Source organism: Daldinia vernicosa (assembly GCF_022497035.1).
Source record: "Daldinia vernicosa strain CBS 139.73 unplaced genomic scaffold F5Y00scaffold_3, whole genome shotgun sequence".
Lineage (NCBI taxonomy): Eukaryota > Fungi > Ascomycota > Sordariomycetes > Xylariales > Hypoxylaceae > Daldinia > Daldinia vernicosa.
Window position 1 is genome coordinate 348,371 of NW_025953919.1, and position 21,241 is coordinate 369,611.

Below are 21,241 nucleotides of genomic sequence, written 5' to 3' on the forward strand. Positions count from 1 at the left end.
TGTTTAATGAAAAGGTAGCTCGTTTCCTGCCTTTGGGCTTTGATTTAGGTATAGTTTTCTTTCATTCTACCCCATATCGACCACAATGAATTACCGAGCCGTACTAGTAGCCCCTTTATCTATTATCTACCTCTACGGGAGACTCGCAGAGCCCGAAACCCGCGTAATACCTGCCTATACCAAGCCTACAAGACCTTGAAAATAGGTAGCATAGATCCAATCAATGCCATTGGTGCCTTGCGATAATCGGCGCATATACAATTCCTACCTAGCTATAACCAGGAAACGCAAGCCGTCGCCATTGCTCTCCCAGACGAAAGATCTCATGTGCGACCTCATCCCGTAAGAGTCCCGTTTTCGCGGAATCTAAAAGCTCGCGAGGGGCGGATTCCGCCCCTACACCCGTCAACGCTAAGACGTGGACGTAGTTTTGGAAGAAGTGCACTCGAGACTTGGAGAAAGCTCGGTATGGTGCAAACTGGTGGTTTTCGTTATCCTTGCCCGCTTCCCACTGTTAATCGGAGTCAGCCGTTATGTTATTAAACTACGAGTAGAGGAGGTTCAGGTATATTAGAAGCAATGTCTTCTCGGTCGCGTGCACTGATTTTTGAAGTGAATCGAGAAGAAAAGAGGAGAGGTAAAACATACACCTTTGACAGCATTCCATAACAGATGCGGGAACTTTCCCTTATAATTGATGATCATGGCGCACTCTACCCAGCGTAAACATGCCGGCGTTGAGATGAAATCAATCAATTTTTGCAGTAAAGTCTCCGCCTCGGCCGCCTCTTGATCGTCTTGAATGTCGGGAAACTCAACCAGATGGAGGGCGTTCCAAAGTCCATATGCCATTTCGAAGTACCTCATCAAGGAACTTGCAGGTCTCCCCTCGCTCCATCGTAGATTCAGGAGCATCTCTTCTGACTGCTTGCACTCTGTGAAATACCAAATCGCGACGGCGGCGCGGTGCAGATGCCGAAGACGCCGCGGGCGTAGAGTAAGCGGTAGCTGTGCGGCCGGCAAATTGTTGCTTTCGCTCAGATACTGGGCCGCTGTATAATGAATGAAGTCGAGCTCGTAAGCCTGAGAATCCACTCGCTCTATGGTTTCGTCGTTAAAGACTTCAATAAGAGGACCTGACACGCGACTAGCTTGTACAGCTGGGTCGTGTACTATCTCGCCGTCGTTCGCGTACTGAAATATCAATTCGAGCGTCCCGTATCCGATTCGATCGTCCCTCAAGACTAAGAACCTCGGAAGGTAATCTGCGGTATCAACCCACAAGTGAAGCTGCTGGGCTAGCTTCAATTCGATCGCGTTGTAATTGGCCTCTGTCGTCCTAATTATCTGCGTGTACAGTTCGGTGAATCCTCTCGGGAGAACACTTAGCTGCTTCTGGATTTGGCCGACGGAAGGGAGTCTATCAATATCATCCATCATCAGGCGAGCGTAAAGCCAAAGTCCCCTCGTAGCCGACGTGACGTAGTCTGCGACCAGCGCCCCGACTTTTGTGTCGCGGATGATTGGATTTTTCTGGACCCGGGAGAGTATGTACGAGTTGACGCTCGCGTTCTCAAAGCTCCCCATTTTCAGAATCGCCCAAGACGAGTCAGAGGACCTTGAAAAGGCTGGTGAAGGGCGAGAGGTGATAAGTATCCGGAGTTGTGGCCCGTCGCCACTATTTTGAGAGGTGGTAACCCATTGCGTAACCTCCGTACTATTCGAAGATTCATCAAGAGCGTCGAGAACTACAAATATTTGCTTTGCTCTCGAGTGCCGGAGCGCAGCTGATAGAGCCCGCTGTACCTCAGCTAATGAGTCGGCTACCACTCGGCCACTTTCTTGGTAGAATGGCTGGATAAGGTCATAGAGATGCTCCTCCAATCGAATTAGTTGAGTTAACAGTGTTCGAAGACAGTTCAGCAATGTGTGCCTCTCTACATCATTAGCTTTGAAGAAGAAATATAACACTTTACGTCCTTCTTCCTTCAGTTGGTCTATGATGAAGGCTGCTGCTGTAGTCTTCCCGCTCCCAGGCAACCCTTGTAATATAAGAACAGGAGGTTTACTCGTATCATCATTTAAAGAGATGAATGATTGATATTGCCGAGAATCCAATAGTCTGTCGCATGACTGAGGTATACAATCATCCAAGTGTTTTTGGAGGTCATCATCGACAGTCGACGGCGATAACCATCTCTGAATATTACCTCTTTCATGTGCTGCGATAGTTTAGAAGAGAACATCTACGCCGACGTGTCTTAAATTAGGCATCATACCTCGTCTTTCGGCTTTTGCGTTCTCTGCCTCCCGCTGTGTCTCTTCTATATGCGCGGTATGGGCCGCCCAGTCTACGTTTTGGCTATGAAGCTGGATGTTCTCAGCAACATCGCGGAAGTCCTTATCGAAGGAGACGAAGATAGTTCCTGGTTAAGCGTCAGGCTCAATACGATCAACAGCGATAAGCGTAGCCTACGGAAAGACGACGCCGAGTAGAATCTCGTAACCCTAACACAGAAGTCTATATAGTCGCAGTAGAGTGCCCCTATTGCGTCCTGGACAAGCTTGTTCTTTTCGAACAACTCTTCATACTTGGAGAATCTCTGCAGCGAGCTTATGATTCTATGGATGATCATGGCAATGCTCTCCAGCGTACGAAAATGGTCTGCGGAGAGCTTCGGGCGGCATAGCCGTTATTAGTCGCTTCTAGCTACTCGGCGTCCAGGCGAAGTGCCGCTCACCGTTATGACAATCCTCAGCGGACCCCATATCGGGGACGCGATTCCTGCGTTGACCTGAACGATGACGTCGACCGCGCTCTCGAACCGTTTAAGCGGCTCAATCGCAGGTTTCATCAGTTCAAGGATCCGCGTCAGTTTGCTCTTGCGACGTTGAGTCGCTAGGAGAACAGCCATGCAATCATCCGGACTTGTCGGTACTTGGAAAGCGGCCCGTTCGCTGGGCCCAAGACTTGAGAGAAAGGATTGTACTGCATCCTGCCACGTAGTTGAAGCTTTTCCGGCACAGAAATCTAGTGCCATGAGGTTCTAGAAAGTATGCTGAAATAGGAGATGTGTGATAATTTATGTATGTTGTAGATTACTCTATCTGACTTAGCCAGCCACATTCCCATTGGGTTACATGACATGTGATGTATCTCAGGCATCAACTCCTCCTCTAACAGGGGTCGTAGGGACAACACTCGAGGACGTTCCCTAACCGAAAGATGAAATATAGTCGATGTGAATTGTTTCGGGTCGAGACTCATTTGAGAAACTACTAAAGATGAATACGAATTGTAATAGAGATTCGTCAATTTGGCTTCGTAAATAGGTAGGTAACTAGCGGCGTTGCCCGTCCGCTCAAACGCGGACGGGGGAAAGGGGGAAGAGGAGGAGGAGGAGGGGGGGGGGGGGGGGGGTTCATGCGCAAAACTGACGCCACAGCTGAAGTCTGGCCTCTGATTGGCTAGCCACACCTCAGCGCACGTCCGATGAATTTTTTGTAAAATCAATTGAATTGCTTCACTTTTGGGTAAAATCTTTAATAATTGGTATCGTTGGATAGAGCTCGTTTTGCATGACCTTTCTATACCATTTGCACCTCTTGCGGACGTTATGCGATAGAATGGCAAAGGGAAAAGTCGCAAACTGCGGGGCGATTCTAAGCATCTGATTCGTTGAAAAAATTGTGGCAGTACTAATTAAATATATAAGACTTGATATAGGTAGGTAATATTCCTATATGGAGTATTCCTATACGGAGAAGCTGTAGATCACGTGATTATATCACATATGTATTTCCCCTTTCAGGGACTGGGGGTAAGGCCGTACTTAATCCCTGGGGTGATTTGTATGGAGGCCTTGGATGGGAATATGTAGATGACTTAGCTTGGATTCTGCAATATCGGAACGTATCGCAAAGCCACAAAGAGGTGCCCTTAAGGGGCACTAGTCTCCCGTTTAGCAATAGCTTCGGGATTAAGCTCAATGTGTCTCTAGATCATGGGACACTTGGGGTAATACTGTTTCCAATTGGATTATTAAATATTCTCTTACTCTATTCACATTCTTAAATCCTACTCGTCGCTTTAGTTAATTATCCTATTCCCGAACGGTGATGTCCTAGACTAATACTACCCAGGTGCCTATTCAAAGACTTGACCCATAGTGTTATCTATATACCGTCATATAGTTGTGTCTAAAGGTCACGTATCGAATCTCCCCCTGAGCCCCTATATGGTATACCAATTATACCTACTTGCGCCAACTCATACCGTACCCGCACCTAATACATAGCGAAATACTTTCGCATCTAGTCCGAGCTCCAATATGCATAGTCAGAGTCGACAAAGTAATCAGAGTCCTCCTCGGTAGTACAATCGTCCTCTGGGTCCTCAGAAGGACCAGAGACAGGCCAACTGTCCAACCCTTTTTTCTGCTTCTCCGTGACGAGAAATCTTTCCTCAAACGCTTCTCGAACCATCTTCCGGGTTCTCTGCTTGAAAGTCCCAGGGTGAGATACCACAAACAGAGCTGCATTATAGGCCATTGCCCTGTCCTGCACCTCCGACTCGAACTCGCCGAGGAGAAATATATACAAGAGCCTAAACGCCGCGTCTCGTGCAATGCTTTTTTGCCCCCTGGTTCCAGTCCCATCGTATTCATCGTAGTCGGATTTGCACTTCCTCAGATCATTCATGATATCACGCAGCTTTTGCCCTGCGAGGACATCGATAGTAAGAAATTCGAGGGTTTCGCAGAGCGTATGGTAGTCGGAGAGTTGAACAGGCATGCGGCGAAAGAAGTGCCGGAATCCGTTGGATACTCCGTAGTTGATGACATCGAAAAAGGGGATATCACCATGAGTCGGCACAGGAGTTGTATCCTGGCCAGACTTTTGCTGGAAATCCAGGAAGGCCTTGAAGTAAGGAAAATCATCGATATTGACAAGATGCTCTGTTTCTCCAACTTTAATCTTGACATCTGAGGCTTCAGATGATTTTCTAGGAAGGGTCTGGGTACTGCTTAGCAAAGTTATTCACTGAAATGTAATCAAGATAAAACACTAACCGCCATCTTGCATTTGTTAGTCCCTTATTTTTTAAAGCGTCCCTTTCTTACCCTACATATCGGGCATCCAGTCGGGCATGTAGAAAGCACTGGTGATTTCCCCGCTGCGATCGGAAGGGGAAGTTCCTAGGTACTTATACACCATTGGCCGTCATAAACGGAGAATCATGTGTGTAATTTTATCTCTATGGGGTGACATGTCACCAATATAATCGAGAGCTGATATGTCAATTAAACTCGCGGGTATATGAGGTATATACTACCCATACAACCCGTCTGTCATTATACCGCAATACTAAAGACTACCTGTTTTAAGACATTTAGAACTATTAGACATAACTCGTGCAACTAGAAATCAAAGAGAGCATACCTCCCTAGAGAACCTGTACTCTTTCTGGGGTCTCTTTAGTAAAAAGTACGTGGCAACTTATATTAACTAACAGTGTCATATCTAAACGCCTACATTGTAATGGTTTATGCCCAACATATAACCTAAAGCTCTAGTATACATAGAATAGAAATGACTACCAGCGGGATGTTTCATATACCTATAAAACTACAAGTTACCTCGCACCTATGGCTGACTTGGAAACCACATTACCGACACTAGGTTTTCACGTAGAACTTTAGACCTTTCCGCTTCTGCTCCCTCTAACAACCGATTCATCTATCTCACCCTTCAGTTTGGGCATACCATGCAGCTTTAAAGACTGGGACACACATTTCAACGGCGTGCTTCCCGACTCGTCGATGGCGAAGACATCAGCACCGTGCTTAAGGAGCGCTTTCGCCATAGACACGGCGCCTACCTCGGCGGCACAGTGTAGAGGCGTTCTACCACGTATAACCGCATCCTGAGACATATTCTCGAGGAAATGTAGCAAACGAGAACCCAAAGGCCTACGGTCGTGGAAAAGCGGTTTAGAGGCACTGCCATGGCCATCAACCCTTTGCTACCAGTCGTGCGCTAGGACCGCGGCCGGGGTATCTGGAAGAATTCCTCGTGAGATGAATTCTTCAGCTAGCACAGCAATATCGGCTGAAGCGGAGCCGTCAGCACATGTATACATGGCTAAGCAATGAAGATATGTCAATCCTTCGTCTGTGGCAATGCTTGGGTCGGCGCGGTGATCTAGCAACATCCGGCCGACTAGGAGCCCCTTTAGGGCTGTCTTCTTTTCAATGGCAAACATTTCATCTATTGACGGCAAGGCACAAATCAAAGGGGTCCAGCCGTTGACATTACGCGCATTGACGTATGCATCGTACGAGTTAGCGCTGAGAATGTATGATATAATATCTTCCCTCGCATCCGCTGCGGCGTAGTGTAGAAGTGTTTCGCCATGTTTATTTATACAGGCGAGTTCTTTGTCTTCGTTGCGTGCGTAGGTGAGATAGAGCCTTAAGCACATGTTGTTAGAACCGTACATTACCAAGTGGACGGGCATCTCGCCATTGTCGTCTTCGAGTCTCGACTGTGACCGAAGCGCCATGCTCAATACACATGTAAATACCTGCTTCATGGATATGAAAACCAGTTGTTATGTAAACAGGAGTTCGGTCGGCAAGTTATATGCATAACAGTTTGTCCTTGGGAGTCCTTCATATTTGGATCTGCCCCGTTTTCAATCAACACGTGCAAGGCTCCAGCTAGATCAATGTAATATGTGGCAGCTATATGGACCAGCAGTGGTCGGCCGTTTAAGACTTTATTTAGATCCAAGCCCAACTTGATCAGCCATGTGATCATCCGCTGCTGATTTAAATAATCCACGCCATCGTATTTGGGACACGTTGACTCCTCTGGGAAATTGAACTTGAAGTCGACTGCCTTATACAAGGTCTTATAAAGGAGATTTTGTTCAAATGTAACCTTTTTGAGTAGTAGATCCACCACATAGTATTGCCACCTACTTACCGCGTGGAGAAGTGCGCTCTATGGTCTGTTTCGTCCATCCGTCCCACGCGTCGAGGAGCCAGCCAACTAGTAATGCGTTGCCATACATCGCTGCTTAGACCAAGCAGGAAGTAAGCAAATCATTAGCATGTACTCAGGGGTATGCGAGACCATAGTACTCCGAAAGCTTCATCATGGTCACGCTGAGCTGCAAGCATCACGGCGGAATAAGATGATCTGTCTTTTCCTGTCATCAGTAAAGGGTCCGCACCCGCGTCACGACGGCGGGAACATCGTTATTACGGATAGCGATATGTATTGGCGTTCCCCGACCTTCTTGTTCATAAGTCACGTCGGCAGTGGACTCAGCTAAGAGCTGGCGAAGATCTGCGTGGTTATTTTCTAAAACAGCATGATATAATCTCTCTCGAGCACAAGTAGATGTAACAGTTATACGAGGTCGAACTCGCCTACGAGCGTTGCTGTCACCCATTGTTATAGGCAGGTGAGAAAAGATACCTAATTATATGGAATAAATCGTCGAATACGGGAGGATTCCGTAGAGACAGGTAAAACCTGATATCATGAATAATTACCTAACGTTATTGTATTATATATGTCCAACTTAAGACTAGGATGCGTCTATGTAGCGTGCCTAAGGTATAGAAGAGGTGTATACCTCTTTGGGACCCCTCATGTCATGTCATGTATAACACCTATTATACCTAAATGCAAAGAAGCAAGCAGCCCGAACTAACAGCGAAGATGTCCGCCATTTGGCGTGTTATTGGAAATATGCTCACCTGAGCCATCTTCAGATCACTTAAATCCTAACTGACGTGAAGCCAGCATGCGATGACAGTGTTGTATAGAGATCTTCTGTCATGCTGTCTTGTAGCTGCCAAAGGCTCTACCGTCGAAGGTTTTCCAGGGGTAGTTATGAGGAGGAGACGTCTACAAATGCTTCGGAGCTATTTTCTCTTCCAACGAAGTGTGATATATGTGATGGATGTATGCAATAGATTTTTCATAGATAGCCTGCGTACTTTTTTTCTAAACCGGTCAAGAACCTTTGTAGTTATTACACAATTTCTTGAGCGGCTTGTTTCTTTTTTGCGTGTACGCTCCTATACAAGTTAGGTAATACCGACGGCTTGGGGACGCCGTAGACGTAGACGTGCCACCAACAGAGCTGAAGATAATATACACGCCATTTCTCCTATATCCGAGAGCCGCAGGATTCTAGCTCCGAAGTGACCCAGGTTTGGTTATGAGTCACTTCGGAGCTGGAATCCTGCGGCTCTCGGATATAGGAGATCACAAGTTACCTCATGTAGGCTGTAGATAATGTTGAATCTTTATATAAACCCTGAAAAAGTCCGGTGTGGCGTTGGCAGATGATAAGAATCGGGATCAACTCGGCGCTGGATTGGCTTGCTTACAATGGCGGAACCTCCGAAGATCAAAGTTAAGACGTACTTACCCACCCAGCCGTTCCCACCCAATGCGGAAAGGAAACATATACGCACGGAGCGTCTAGTTATCCGTCCGTTTACCGAGGAGGACCTTGACGGAATCTATACCCTACGTACTCAACCGGAGGTTATGTACTTCACGGCGGTTGGTCGAATTGATGCCAGCAAGGATGAGACACGGGCATCATATTTGGCGCGCTACCTACCGCCTAACGATATTCGGACCTATCATAACGTACTTTGCCTCGCCTCGACCGGAGAAATAATCGGGACGGGTGGGATGCCGAAAATCGATCTATTCTTTGGATGGCCCGAGATTGCTTACATGCTCAAGAGAGAGTATTGGGGACAAGGATACGCCACGGAATTCCTGAGGGCATTTGTAGACCATTGGTGGACTTTGCCACGGTCCGAGGTTGAGATTGAGGTGGCTGCGGAATCGGTGGATGGATCTGGAGAGGTACCGGAAATGCTGTCAGCAATGGCCGATGATGATAACCCGGCCAGTAAACATGTCCTCGAGAAGGCTGGATTCCGAGAATTTACTAGGTGGACTGGGCCTGATACACGGGTGGGTGTCGTAGACGACATTACTCTTGTTGGGTTCGTACTCGAGTCGCCTGGCCAAAAAGCCAAAGTTTCACCTTGATGGCATATTTAATAAGAATAAAGTGCCTTGCCAATGAAGGGTGAAGGGAGAAGAGTGCGGCTCATAGGACATGTATAATTTCTTCCGATGCAGAATGATGGTCCCAGGAGATTGGGAATAGTTAGTGCACTTCCTACCTATCGTATATCGTATAATAATAAATATATGGCTGAGCTACACACAGCCATGATTTAGACAAATAGAAATGCTGTTATAACCCAATCGAATTCTTGGGTAGGAATTGGATTGGCAGATTGTTCGTATGTTGCAGGGATAGTGAGTAATCGCCTTTGACGAGCGATATACATAGTACGCCGGGACATTACGGCAGGTTTTGGATTGGTTGGTTGCTTTGGAATTGTTGGACGAGATACCGAAATAAATTGATACGAAGATGTATGTAAGTGGCAGGGAACAGGGAAAATTTGGTGGTGAGTGCAGGTGGTTGTGCAAGATTCGGGTACTAGCATAGGTACATGTGTTCGGTTATGCGCGTACAAAGTGTGCATCATCATGTCGCACCTGTTAGGCCTAACAAGGCGGAATTATACCTGAATCTGAATTAGGACACAGGTAAGTCTAGGTAGGATAGGTAGGACAATAGGAGGGCAAATAGAGGTAAATAGTAAATAGAGTTATGGGGCATTTGCCTTAGGTTAGGCAGGTACAGGTACAGGTACAATACTTTGTACCCTATACCACTAATTACGTCAGGCATATATTCCGGTGCACGTGTCAGCAGGCAATTTGGCGCGGGGTACTCTTCTTTTTTTTTTTTACTCACCCAAAGCCTGTTCCTGTTCCTGTTGCTGGTTCAAAGCTGTAGTGTAAACCTGCCCTTGGTCAATTCTATCTTTAATCCATGCTTTTTAACCCCATGGAAGCGGGCTGTCGACATATCATCCCACCATTCAAATAAAAATGCAGTGCGTCGAACATTTCTTCCAAGACTTCCAAGAATCCATACCCAACAATCCACGGTTTTACGGCTGTGCCAGTATGAATCATCATCTGCAGTTGCATCCGTACAACTCTAGATGAATTCGACTTATTTCGTCGATCGTCTGTCTTGTTGAGGCTGGTCAATAGCCTACATATAACAACTATATCAATCTACCTAATCAATCTACCTACTTTACTTACTTACCTATCTTCCACACAATTCGTATTGTTCTGAATGTCGCTTTATTTTTGTGACGCAGCGGCTCCAGTCGTTGTCCATTTGCGAGTGACGCAGTCATCAACTATCCCCTGAACGTTGTAGGATCGACCATCTATCTATTATCTATCTATTCCATAATACAATTTGCGCTTTTATTTCCGCAACGAATCTCTTGATTCAATTCAACGTGTTCGCATTATCTCTCACGCTCTGACTGCTTCCGATTCGCTTCTCTTTTCGATGCTTTTCCACTCGTCATCGACGCTTCTTATGAACAAGTAGAGATGGCGAGCTTAAAGCCTGACGACGACAGTAAACCCACCGCGACCCCCGCGACCCACGCAACCCACGCAACTTCTAACGATACACCTCATCATCCCAAGCCGCAATCCCAGCCAACTTCGCCAACTTCGCCATCGCAGTCGAAGGCGAAGGCGAAGGCGTCGGAACCTGATGGCAAAGAATATTATGGCTATCTGTTTAATGGGAAATTACCGACTCCTATACTCGATGCGCTACTCCGCGCTATCGGAGAATACATCGTAGGTCTCGTTTATTTTCGCATATCATTGCTTACCTCCTTGATATGTCAGGTACCTAGAGTTGTTTCGCTAACCTAAAGACTCTATAGTCTGCCAATATTGGCGATACCAATGATCATGCTCTAACCCCGACAAAATTAGCCGCCTTTTATCGTGCTGTCGGTGGTGATTATGACCAGCTCTTTCTACACTGCCCCTATAAGTCCATATCTTATATTTGGCAAGCTCTGGGCGTCCAGCATACCTTACAACCGACTGAGAACCCCTTCGAAGCACCCGCTATTCCGGCCTTAACATTGAATGGGTTCGTACGATGGCAGACAATCCAGCTTCTCCTGGAACCCCAAGAACATGTGCCATTCATGCAATTCGCTGTGCGCAACTGGGCCTTAGTACACCCCGACACCGGAAGACCCTTTCCAGCTGATCTACCAGCAGAGGCCTTTCCAGCCGAATGCGATCCCGAGACAGATGCTTGGCATAAGGAATGCGCGCGAAAGCTACGGGAAGACGCTACTCCTAAAGATGAACATCCACCTAGACGGCGTGACTCTGAACCCCGGATTCATACCACTTTCACGCATGTGCGAAACCCGCAAAGCAACACTTCCACGCCTCGTCAAAGACCGGAAATGGATTATTTTCAAAGAGAACGGCCCGTCTCATATGCCCATGTGTCGAGAAGTAATTACGCCGATCCCTATTTTTCCAGGAACGTACCACCACCAAGACCGCGACGGATGAGCAGCAGCAACAGTGGCAGCAGTTCTCTTGGTGGTAGCAGTAGTAGTTCACCGGATCGGCCGCCTCGACGTCCAAGCTTTTCAGAGGTTCGCCGTTCCGAGATGGATGATCCCCGTCCTTCAAGCCATCTTGATCCTCGCCGTCCGCATCTTCCACGTCGCCATGGCCATTCGAAACCCTATTCCGCCTCGCAATCAGATTCCGACTCCGACGTACCGCCTCGTGCCAGCTCCAAGTCGCGAGTACATGGTCCTATACCGGCTCCCCCTATCATTCGCCGTGTGCCAGTTGTGGCTCCTATAACGCCACCTATTCCGATTCGTTCCCATCGTAGCGAGATACGGCCGGATGTACGGTCAGATGATGTTCACAGAAGAAGCTTGCCATCGGAGATAAAGCAGAAAGTTACCTCCTTCCTTTCCGGATCCTCTGAGCGGCAACGAAGCAATTCTCGTGAGAAGCGTCACCCACCAAATGTTGCGCCGGCCGTGCGCTTTCGGAGAGAGCATCCGTCACGACTCAGCCGAAGCGTTTCCGGGGAGTCATATCCCAGCGACGAGTCTGAAGCAGGGGTCTCTAAATATCCAGTACGACGTGACCGCGAGCATGGGAGGATCCGCGATCGAGTCATTGAAAAGGAACTCCTGAGAGAGCGTGAACGAGAAGAAGAGATAGAGAGGAGAAGAAGTCGAGAAAGGGCATATCTGCGACCAGCGGAGCTTAGAAGAGTGAGCAGCCATGCCGATATTGAGAGGAGAAATAGAGACTACACCTGGGATCGTAGGGATAGGGATCGAGATTCCGATTTTGATTGGGATGGGAGGAGAGTTGTTACGGCTGACGAAAGGGACTCGCGAGACCGAAGGCGGTATAAAGATCGGAGGCAGAGCCCTATAACAACGGGTGTTGGCGGCAGGAGGTATCCCGGAGAACCGGGTTGGAAATAGATTGGGTGTATCAGGTATGGGATAAGGGAGTATCTTGGAGTTCAGGACATCGATATACCCCGTTCCTGGAAGCAAGCCGAAGCGATTTACGTAGACGGGATAAGTTAAAATGGGCGGTGCTTTTGTTAATGATAGCGTGGCGCATACAATAATCTTTATCGGGAAGGGGGACTAAGAGTAGATAAATACTCGACGACTCGCTGTTTCGGCAACTGTAGTCATAGAATATATGAGGTTATGAATTTTAATATACATAACTTGGTTAGAGGATCATCACTTGCGTTGCAAACGTCTCTTGGGGGTTTATAAAGGTCTGGGCTAAAATTTTGTACACCTCCAAACCCCTAGCACCGTATTTGATGTCTCTTATTTCATTAATACTGTATACGCGACATGCTAAGTTGAAGACCGGGTAATAGCTCGTACGTAAGACTCGTAGCAAAATGCCGAGTACTTGCAAGATAGTCATAAAGAATAGTAAAGACCAGACTGAGGGTATGGATACCCATTCGTGAGGTTGACTAAGTGCCACTACCAACCGTCGACCCCTTTGAGAACAAATTGCAAGATTGAGAATGTATTATTAAGACAAGTTGAATGACTGCAATTTTATAGAAGGGTGCTCATCAGAAAACAAAAGTAGGCGAACTAGTTACATGCAAAGCAAATACGTCTGATACGAGGGATTTGATCCTGGCAAGACTGCAGCATATCGCCGCAGACTGCCTCATCGTTTGACGTAAGGTGGACGAGTTCTTCCAATTATCAACTAATGCAAAAGAGAAAACAGAAGCAAAGAAACATTGCAAAGACAGTCTTCTTCAACCGAGTTGCTTCGACATGGTGTCCTTGACATAAACAGTGGGTGTAAACGCAATCTTCAGTTCAGTTCAGTTCATAACGATTCAACTAGTTCGGTTCTAGAGGCCGTAGGGTGGTGCTCTTGAGAAAGAAACCGTTCGTTCGTTCAACATATTGGTGATTTCATCGTAGAACTGGCCAGGAGGCAAGAGTCGTACTTCTCCTCGACATAGGTACTGGGTAGTAGGTAACCAACCAAGTGAGAGTTTTAAGGCCACGCAAGCCTCACTCCTAGTCCATCTCGCTGATCGATTCCTCACCCGAGTACTCGCAGCCAGAGCTGCTATCCAACTCGCACTCGCACTCCGACTCCTCCTCGTCTTCCGGGTCCGGGTCCGGCTCGCTCTCCCAGCAGGAAGAATCGTAGGGGTCGTCCGGGGGCGGAAAGAGAGACTCGTCGGCGGCCGCGGCGGAGGAGACGGACTGGCGGCACAGCGGGCGCGGCTCGTACGAGCACCATAGGTTGCGGGTGTTGCGGCGCCAGAGCCGCTTGCTGCGGTCCCGTCGGCACTGGTGTACGATCTCGTGGTACCAGCAGAGCGGCTCGCCGGACTTGAGCACGACTTTCTGGACGGACTTGCATTTGGGCGAGGCGCGGCCGTGCTTGCAGCGCCAGAAGAGGCGTTTTAGTTGGCAGGGGCACTGGGTGAAGCTGGAGTAGTACTGGGTGCACATCTTGGGCTTTGGGTTGGATAAGGTGAAGAAGGGCTGGTAGAATGAGCTGGTGTAGACCTGATATGGCGGCTTAGTTGGAAGTCGGAGGTAATAGTGCGGTTATGGCTAGGATTTCTTGATAGGCTTGGTGGAAGACTGGTGGCTGAATGGTCGGCTGGCTCAAGGCGGTTTTTGAGTGCTTGCCTGATTTACTTGTAAGGCTAATGGACTTCGGCTTGCGTGTCAAATCTCGCCTTTTAGAATGTTAGTTAGTATGGCGATGTCGAAGTGTTCTGCTGCTTTAGACGGAGGTCAAGTTTAGTTGTGATAGGGGTGAAGTTGATTCAGAACGGGGTGGGAGTAGGCAAGTAGGCATGTACACTTGTCATCCATAGAGGGCATACCGAAGTATAGTAGTGTGGTGCGTAATTATTGGGAAATCTTGTAGCTTACCTCTCTTGATCCTGTGGTCTAGTATCGAAGTATCGCGAGATAGAAGGATCTGCCTGCGTAGGTACTAAACCTCGATTCCTAAACTTGAAGATGGATGACCTCTTTGAGTGACGACGGTTTCACCCAAGCCAAGTGTAAGGTTAGACTGGTTAGAGAGAATTTGTGCTGCTAACATAACATTTATTGACCCTTGGATGTCAGCAGGATAAACAATGGGAAGGAGTTGAGGGAGGGTTAGACTCTTCAGGAACACGAGAGAATGTTGCTCAGGCTACCATTATTCTTGTTCATGCAGCAGTTGCCCAATTTGCACTTGTGTTCTTTGGAAATATTTTCTTTCGTGATTAGGCTACGAATTTAGATGTGAATCGCCATGACGATGGTATACCTAAATCGTCCTAGAGACCATGTACCCATTAACACCACTTCGAAGAGCATGAACATGGCTTTACCCATGCTTCCTAATTATATATCCTAGTACTTGCCTAGAAGCTCGCTACTAAAACCAAGTTTTCATCATTACCAGGACGGATATTATTTATGGGTGTCTTCGTAGAAGGCTTTGAAGTTTATTATTTGATACAAACTTGCCGGAGTGCTGCTTGTGTAGATAGAATGGATCAAGGTACAGTTTACACCCACAAGCATATAACACCTTTCAAGAAATCTTCTTGGAGATAGGTTTAACAGAGTATCAATTCAAAAGTTGTATATAGTACATAATAATACAGATATCACCTCTGTGTTTAACAATAACGAGATAAGGCATATCTAGTCGTAAAATATCCATCACTGCCGTAGCTGAAGTCGTTCATCCAGTACATCATCATTTAGCTGTGGGTCACCTTGATCTCTTGATCACCGGCGAGCTTGTATGTACCGCCAGTCTTGCCATCATCGGTCTTGCACTTGGTAGCGATAGCGTAGACGTAGCCCCTCAGCGTGTTGCAGTTCATGGGGCAAGTGGTGGGTGGCGGCGGCATGCCGGAGGGGTCAGCGGGACACCGGATGTTCTCACTGAAAGAGGCTTTAGCCGAGCCCGAAGACTTCGAGGTAGGTCCACCAGGGACGTGGCAGCAGCACGATAGCCCGTTGTCTCCCTGCCAGTCGTCGCCAACCTTAAGGGCATCTTGGTAGTCAGGTCCGTCACTAGCGTCGCACTCGATGCCGTCGTCGCGGATCCCCAGAGCAGCATCTCGTTCTCGCGCCTCTAACATAAGGCTGCGTGTGTAACGGCGCTTCGGTGATACATCCCGGCCCCTGGGGGGAGTAGGTACTCCGATAGCCATGGCAGACTTGACATCCTTGCCTTCGACGTTGACACACTTGCCGTTCTCGAGAGTTGCAACTTGGTTCTCAACATGGCAGTCGGAGTCGCTGCAAGCGAAAGCAACGTCCGCATCTGGTACATCATTCACCTTGATAGATGAGACGTCATTCAGGGTGACAGGAAGGTTTTCCTGGACGAATCGCATTTGATTGCTGTAGAGTAAGTCTGTTAGCCCGGATATCACGAAGAAGTGTAGGCAGGGGAAGAAGATAACTTACGTTGAGGTACCAGAGCAGTCCGTGCTCTTCCAAGTTGTTACAGTGCCAGGAGAAGCTCGCTTGTTTGGAGAACCCTCAGGTAAGACGTTACTCACACCCTTAATCTCCGTCTTTCCCATGGTCATACAACCGTCTCCAACGAACGAACCGACCTGGGCGTCTTTACTGCACCAGTTGTTGAAGAAAATCCATTGGTAATCGTCACCAGACTCTTCTACCTTGACTGATACGGCCTTGTCGTCGAAGTATTGGCAGTAGGCGCCATATTTGGTGTCTTCGATGGTCTGCTGGACATCACCGGTGCATCCCTTCTCCGTATAGGCGGTCAGCTTGTAGGCGCTGACTTGGAGTAGAAGAGTTGCGAGGCCGACGAGGCCGGCGGATTTTGTGGGCGACATTGTAAAAGAATTAAGTTGAGTTGTTTAGAAGGCAGAGTAGCTTTCTGTGTGGTGTTGTGTTCTGATGTCGAGGAATGATACGGTATAATGGCAAGAAGATGACCCCTTTATTTATACACATTTCTATCTCTTATGTTTCCTCCTCAGAGTCGCGATGACGATCGTAAAAACAGTGATCTTCATTTTCCACTACTCAGCTCTATAATTGCAGATCTCGTCTGTGCCTTCGTGGCGATACTACCAATTTCCATTAGTAGTAATACTTCCTCCGGAGTTTCTACAATTAAATCTCAACGTCAATAGGAATGAGGCTTTGAACGATATGAAGTCATAACAAGAGACTATCATTGCCTACAGAAGGATATGCCAATGTGGAGAGCCGCAAGTTGAGCTTTGGTTAGTATGGGAAGGATTCAGCCAGTGAAGTCATAGCTGAGCAGTAATGTTAGGGTCTATTTTTAGATTCAGCTGGAACCAGGCTGAACGGCTGAGCGGCACGAGCGGGATATGCAGCTTTAGAACCTAAAGACAACCGATCTAGAGATCGACCAGTCGACATGCTTTATCAATTATGCTTATTTGGCGGAAACTTATTTGAGTGGTCAGATCGTTTAATATTCTCCGCAGTTTCTGCATGCAATTCCTTCCACGACCCGCTATCATCCTAGAGACCTGTAGGGGGCTACCTTGCAAACATGGCTTAGCCTCTTTGCGGTGAGCTTTGAAGGTGTAGATCGAGAATTACCACTGTATGACTGTATGAATTCCCACGTGCAGCTGTTTCATAATTTCCAATTCACGTCATATGGTAACGCTATTTATCTTACTTTGTGATGGGATGATACGGGTCTACATGTATACTGCCATTTCAGTTTGAGTTTGCGAGGGCCGCCCCCTGCATTCTGCTCAATCTATATAAGGACATTTACGAGGTAGTTAGCAACTATGTCGTATCCAGCCAAGTCTACTTATACAGCATATACCTCATATTCAGAATAACACGAAAGGTGACAATTCGAGATCTAAGAATAGTTATAGGATATTGTTTACCTATGTAATCCACCCGTCAGGAATATCAAGGAGTAAACTTTACTCGTGTGGGATACTATAAAAATACAAAGATGTGGTTAGGTAAACGGTATAGTCAACAAAGAAATTGTACATGGAAAATAGGCTTGAACGCGTTACAGTCAATTGTCTAGGTTTATTATTGTAAACTATGTAATTTCCTAGTCAAAGACAGCGGCTAACCTAGACAATGGCGCTGTTCACATCTAGCATAGGGTTATATCGAACTGTTACTAAACTGTTACTAAACTATCACAACGCACAGCATTCATACATCCCTAGGTTTCCCTCATAAAATAATGACATAGCACTCGCCCTCACCGGCATCTTATGAAGCGATTTTTAGACACTTGATCTATTAGTCCACGACTCGGTAGATAGGGTCGCCCAGGAATAGAAATCGGCGACAAGATACAAGTTGTCGGCGATCATGGCAGCCCATATCTTCGAACCGCAGTATGGAAACCGCCGGTAAAATGTATAAAGGCTAGAAAACCAATTATACAGAACATAAGAAAGTAAAGCCAGTGCGAACCAAGGAGAGTTCGCCCACAATCTATACCAAAGATATGCCCGAACGATGGTGAAAATAGGGGTTAACATGCCTCCAGCCATCTTTCGAGTCATATAAGGCGCTGTTGCTTTCATCATACGGTATCCCGGCTCGTATATGAGGCAAGTGAGCCGTAGTCTAAGCCCGGATCGGTACCATCTTTTGCTCTGGTGGGCGAAAGCACTGGTTCGCATCAAGCTCGTTAAGACTCGAGCCTCAGGGTTGAGTTGAATGCCAAGTCGCCATTGCTTTGGTACAACAGCGGACCTGAAGCGGTCGGTGAGGTGATGCTGGTAGAGGATGTAACGTGTGATGAACCCATCGTCGCCAGTATTCTGCCTCATTCCATTCCACATGTCGTTTGTGAAGAGGTGCTGAAAGTAAGGATCCTTTACTATCTCTGCTCTCAACAGCATTGTAAGTCCCGAAACTGTGAAGTTCGTTGAGCCGTCGGCGGCGTAGAAGGCTGCCATGCCATTTTCTCGCCTCTGTCGTATTCTAAGAGCGGCAACTTCCCAGCCAGTGATGACTTCGGAATTCTGGCGTTCCTTTGGTACGTGCGACTCAATGGGTCCTCCAACAAGACCTATATTTTCGTCCTGGAAAGGGGCAAGCAGATTTATTAGTACGTCCTGAGTTGTCCATAGGGCGTCGTCGTCGACGAGGGCGATGATGTTGCCTGTTGCTTCGTCAATGCCTCGACATAGCTGAGTTCGCTTGTTGGCTTGGGGTACCGAGAGGACAAGGATTTTTGCTCGGCTTTCTTCCATCGCCTTCTTGACGCCAGGGGCAGATTCAAGGTCGTCTTGTAGCCTTGGTAGCTCGCGGTCAACGGTCACGAAAATTACCTCGCGGGGATTGTTGGTAAGCCAGGTTATGAGATTGCTGGGAAGGGTTTCATCCCAGTCGATAGTTGGTACAACGATGGAAACATCGGAAGGGCTGTATCGAGCATCCTCTTTTGACGGTAAGGGAAAAGGTTGGTATTGCCTCGCGAGTGTTCTCGCTTGTTCGCTGTCAGTGTAGTCCCAGAGGTAGAGGCCAAGGAGAAGGCCGAATTCGAGGGTCGGGATAGGTTGGGTGAACATTGTGAGTGATTTCGTGAATGTTTTGGGTGGTTGTTGTCTATATTCTGACGTATATTCTGATGATCGTGAGGGAGGTGTCTCAATTACTGGCGATCGAGTCTTTATATATCATGACGGAAACAAGTCGAACATACTCACAGCATTGAAACATCGATGATTGTAGTATCACAAGTCTTGTTAACTTACACATTTATCCGTCCAGTTAAACTTTCTCATATATCAGACCACTTGCATTCAAGTGCATGGAAACCCAGCGTATTCCATGTTTGGAAGCCATGAGGTTGTGTCTAACAGGAAGTAAGGGCTCTAGTGATTCCGATGGCTACCTACATATAGTCACTTTCGCGGCCGAATCCCGATTCACTTACAATATATTAAATAACATACCCTCAAAAACCAGGTAACTAATGTATATGGATATATGGGAACTACCTAAGTAACTCTTCCTGAAATCATGACTATGTTACCTGTTTATTACATGGACTCAGAGAATATAAATTTGAGATGGTTGGGACACTAGGTACGTTATATTAATCATTGATCTTGAATAATTACTTTAGCAGGGACTCGAATATCTATATATATCATAGGTTACACAGCTTGACGTCTCGAAGGAAATGGGTAGCTTCGAAAGCTATGGTGGACTACGAACCCCGGGTGTCGTGCCTGGAGGAGATATAAGCAACCGGGGGGACACCACAGAAACCTATATAACTATAAGATATTCGTAAGATAATTAAAGAGAGCATATTTTAGTCTCGGATTGTAGTATGAAGATAGTATCTTTAATAGATAATATCTTGGTGTGTCATCAAGTAACAGAAAGACATGGTGGAGTAAATCTACCTAGGGTATGTCCGATCAAAATTAATGGTGAACTTTTTGAGAGATATTCCACCGTGTCTGGCTGGCACTTGAGGACACAGGCGTGCGTATGAGTAAATGGAGGAGTTTCTCTAAGAATAAAGTGTTGTATTCAATACAGGTAGTATTCAATATGGATAACCTTGGTGATGTACTTGGTTACTCGGGTACTAAGTACATGTCAATTCATAATCAATTGACGAACTTCAATAAATTGCAAGACTAAATTTATGAACCAATGGGAGCTTTCTTGATTTTCACAGGGATTGCTTCTCTGGAGGTGATGTACGTACCTACCCTACCTATGTACCTATGTACATGTGGTACGTGCACCTAAAGGTTAGGTACCTAATGTACATAGTTTAGGACAATGCAATAGCCTAACCTAAGTGCTGCATCTTCGCGAACACTGAGCGTATTAAGATGCCTCTAGGGTTGTTTGAATGCTACTAGGCCCCTAGCAACCAGATTGCTAGCGTAAATGCACGCCCCTGGGGTACCTGAGTGTATGTAAACATTCAAGGCAAAATGGAAAGTACTTAAGGACGTGACTACCGCAATTGCACCCCACGCCCCACCGTCTTTCGCGCCCCATAACTTGGCACGTAAACATCAATTCGATCTCTCCTCCATTTTCACTCTTCTCATAATTCATCAACAGAAGGCACACACAACTTCGGATTCAACACACAACCTTGTTAATCAGCTACTTCCAAAGCTTTTTCGCATAACCAATTCTGCTTCATTGCAAATACTATATTGGAAACAATTGATTCATTACCCTCCTGCTCCTGCTCTGACATTGATCATTGCTTGGACGCGTCTTTCCTCAACCATCGCATCTGCTCGGCAACGCCTGCAGCATCATCAATTTTCCCGCACCCCTCTTCTAGTATCGCAACTGAATCGCTCACCTATATTTACGCGCTTCTTTACGCGTCTCTTGATGCTACGCATCATCATATTGCCCTAGTTGGTACCTTAGTTTTACTATATCCTTCGATTCCATCCTAATCGCGTTTAACGCGTGACGGATTACATGGAGTCGAAAACGAGCAGATATCAGTCTCGCATCCTTAGGGAGATGCATCAGAATACTGAGAATCCTTTCAATTCACCACCTTCATCTACTGGTTCCCACGGAACCATCACACTTACCTCAAATATTACCGGTCCACAAGCCGAATCAACGCGACGAATGGACGACCTATCTATCGACCTACCAAGCCAAGCTGCCATGCGCAGCGCCAAGGCCCCTCCGCCATC

At 46.9% G+C, this 21,241-nt stretch overlaps 9 protein-coding genes across 9 annotated transcripts; 3 read left to right on the top strand and 6 right to left on the bottom strand.

The window, feature by feature from the left end:
• Positions 1 to 83: 83 nt before the first annotated feature.
• On the bottom strand, positions 84 to 3,041 carry F5Y00DRAFT_270584 (uncharacterized protein; the record flags this gene model as incomplete). Its single annotated transcript, XM_048012636.1, has 5 exons — positions 84 to 511; positions 649 to 2,222; positions 2,280 to 2,426; positions 2,477 to 2,675; positions 2,742 to 3,041. The coding sequence occupies 5 exons, from the start codon at positions 3,039 to 3,041 to the stop codon at positions 269 to 271; spliced, it is 2,463 nt and encodes an 820-aa protein (XP_047869332.1). The 3' UTR covers positions 84 to 268.
• A 1,223-nt stretch (positions 3,042 to 4,264) lies between these two features.
• Positions 4,265 to 5,078, bottom strand: F5Y00DRAFT_270586 (uncharacterized protein; the record flags this gene model as incomplete). The annotated part of the gene is made up of 2 exons (XM_048012637.1): positions 4,265 to 5,016; positions 5,073 to 5,078. 2 exons carry the CDS (start codon positions 5,076 to 5,078, stop codon positions 4,315 to 4,317), a joined length of 708 nt encoding a protein of 235 aa, XP_047869333.1. The 3' UTR covers positions 4,265 to 4,314.
• A 620-nt stretch (positions 5,079 to 5,698) lies between these two features.
• On the bottom strand, positions 5,699 to 6,565 carry F5Y00DRAFT_270588 (ankyrin repeat-containing domain protein; the record flags this gene model as incomplete). Its single annotated transcript, XM_048012638.1, has 2 exons — positions 5,699 to 5,972; positions 6,030 to 6,565. The coding sequence occupies 2 exons, from the start codon at positions 6,563 to 6,565 to the stop codon at positions 5,699 to 5,701; spliced, it is 810 nt and encodes a 269-aa protein (XP_047869334.1).
• Positions 6,566 to 7,470: 905 nt separating this feature from the next.
• On the top strand, positions 7,471 to 8,223 carry F5Y00DRAFT_224634 (uncharacterized protein). The gene has a single exon (XM_048006032.1). It carries the CDS (start codon positions 7,825 to 7,827, stop codon positions 8,107 to 8,109), a length of 285 nt encoding a protein of 94 aa, XP_047869335.1. The 5' UTR covers positions 7,471 to 7,824; the 3' UTR covers positions 8,110 to 8,223.
• A 79-nt stretch (positions 8,224 to 8,302) lies between these two features.
• On the top strand, positions 8,303 to 9,483 carry F5Y00DRAFT_224635 (acyl-CoA N-acyltransferase). Its single transcript, XM_048006033.1, has one exon. It carries the CDS (start codon positions 8,413 to 8,415, stop codon positions 9,091 to 9,093), a length of 681 nt encoding a protein of 226 aa, XP_047869336.1. The 5' UTR covers positions 8,303 to 8,412; the 3' UTR covers positions 9,094 to 9,483.
• Positions 9,484 to 9,862: 379 nt separating this feature from the next.
• Positions 9,863 to 12,754, top strand: F5Y00DRAFT_224636 (uncharacterized protein). Its single transcript, XM_048006034.1, has 2 exons — positions 9,863 to 10,797; positions 10,887 to 12,754. The coding sequence occupies exons 1-2, from the start codon at positions 10,540 to 10,542 to the stop codon at positions 12,486 to 12,488; spliced, it is 1,860 nt and encodes a 619-aa protein (XP_047869337.1). The 5' UTR covers positions 9,863 to 10,539; the 3' UTR covers positions 12,489 to 12,754.
• An 826-nt stretch (positions 12,755 to 13,580) lies between these two features.
• F5Y00DRAFT_257432 (uncharacterized protein) lies at positions 13,581 to 14,024 on the bottom strand (the record flags this gene model as incomplete). The annotated part of the gene is made up of 1 exon (XM_048010554.1): positions 13,581 to 14,024. The coding sequence occupies one exon, from the start codon at positions 14,022 to 14,024 to the stop codon at positions 13,581 to 13,583; it is 444 nt and encodes a 147-aa protein (XP_047869338.1).
• A 1,203-nt stretch (positions 14,025 to 15,227) lies between these two features.
• On the bottom strand, positions 15,228 to 16,654 carry F5Y00DRAFT_224637 (uncharacterized protein). Its single transcript, XM_048006035.1, has 2 exons — positions 16,005 to 16,654; positions 15,228 to 15,938 (listed from the first exon to the last, which is right to left on the bottom strand). The coding sequence occupies exons 1-2, from the start codon at positions 16,400 to 16,402 to the stop codon at positions 15,287 to 15,289; spliced, it is 1,050 nt and encodes a 349-aa protein (XP_047869339.1). The 5' UTR covers positions 16,403 to 16,654; the 3' UTR covers positions 15,228 to 15,286.
• Positions 16,655 to 17,812: 1,158 nt separating this feature from the next.
• On the bottom strand, positions 17,813 to 19,111 carry F5Y00DRAFT_257434 (glycosyltransferase family 2 protein; the record flags this gene model as incomplete). Its single annotated transcript, XM_048010555.1, has 1 exon — positions 17,813 to 19,111. One exon carries the CDS (start codon positions 19,109 to 19,111, stop codon positions 17,813 to 17,815), a length of 1,299 nt encoding a protein of 432 aa, XP_047869340.1.
• Positions 19,112 to 21,241: the final 2,130 nt, after the last annotated feature.

Excerpts from the sequence above, each read along its gene's own strand:
- F5Y00DRAFT_224634 (XM_048006032.1), top strand. The coding sequence starts at position 7,825 with ATGACAGTGTTGTATAGAGATCTTCTGTCATGCTGTCTTGTAGCTGCC.
- F5Y00DRAFT_224635 (XM_048006033.1), top strand. The coding sequence starts at position 8,413 with ATGGCGGAACCTCCGAAGATCAAAGTTAAGACGTACTTACCCACCCAG.
- F5Y00DRAFT_224636 (XM_048006034.1), top strand. The coding sequence starts at position 10,540 with ATGGCGAGCTTAAAGCCTGACGACGACAGTAAACCCACCGCGACCCCC. Across the intron at positions 10,798-10,886 it reads GCGCTATCGGAGAATACATC|TCTGCCAATATTGGCGATAC; the intron begins GTAGGTCTCGTT and ends AAGACTCTATAG.
- F5Y00DRAFT_224637 (XM_048006035.1), bottom strand. The coding sequence starts at position 16,402 with ATGTCGCCCACAAAATCCGCCGGCCTCGTCGGCCTCGCAACTCTTCTA. Across the intron at positions 15,939-16,004 it reads GACTGCTCTGGTACCTCAAC|CAATCAAATGCGATTCGTCC; the intron begins GTAAGTTATCTT and ends CTTACTCTACAG.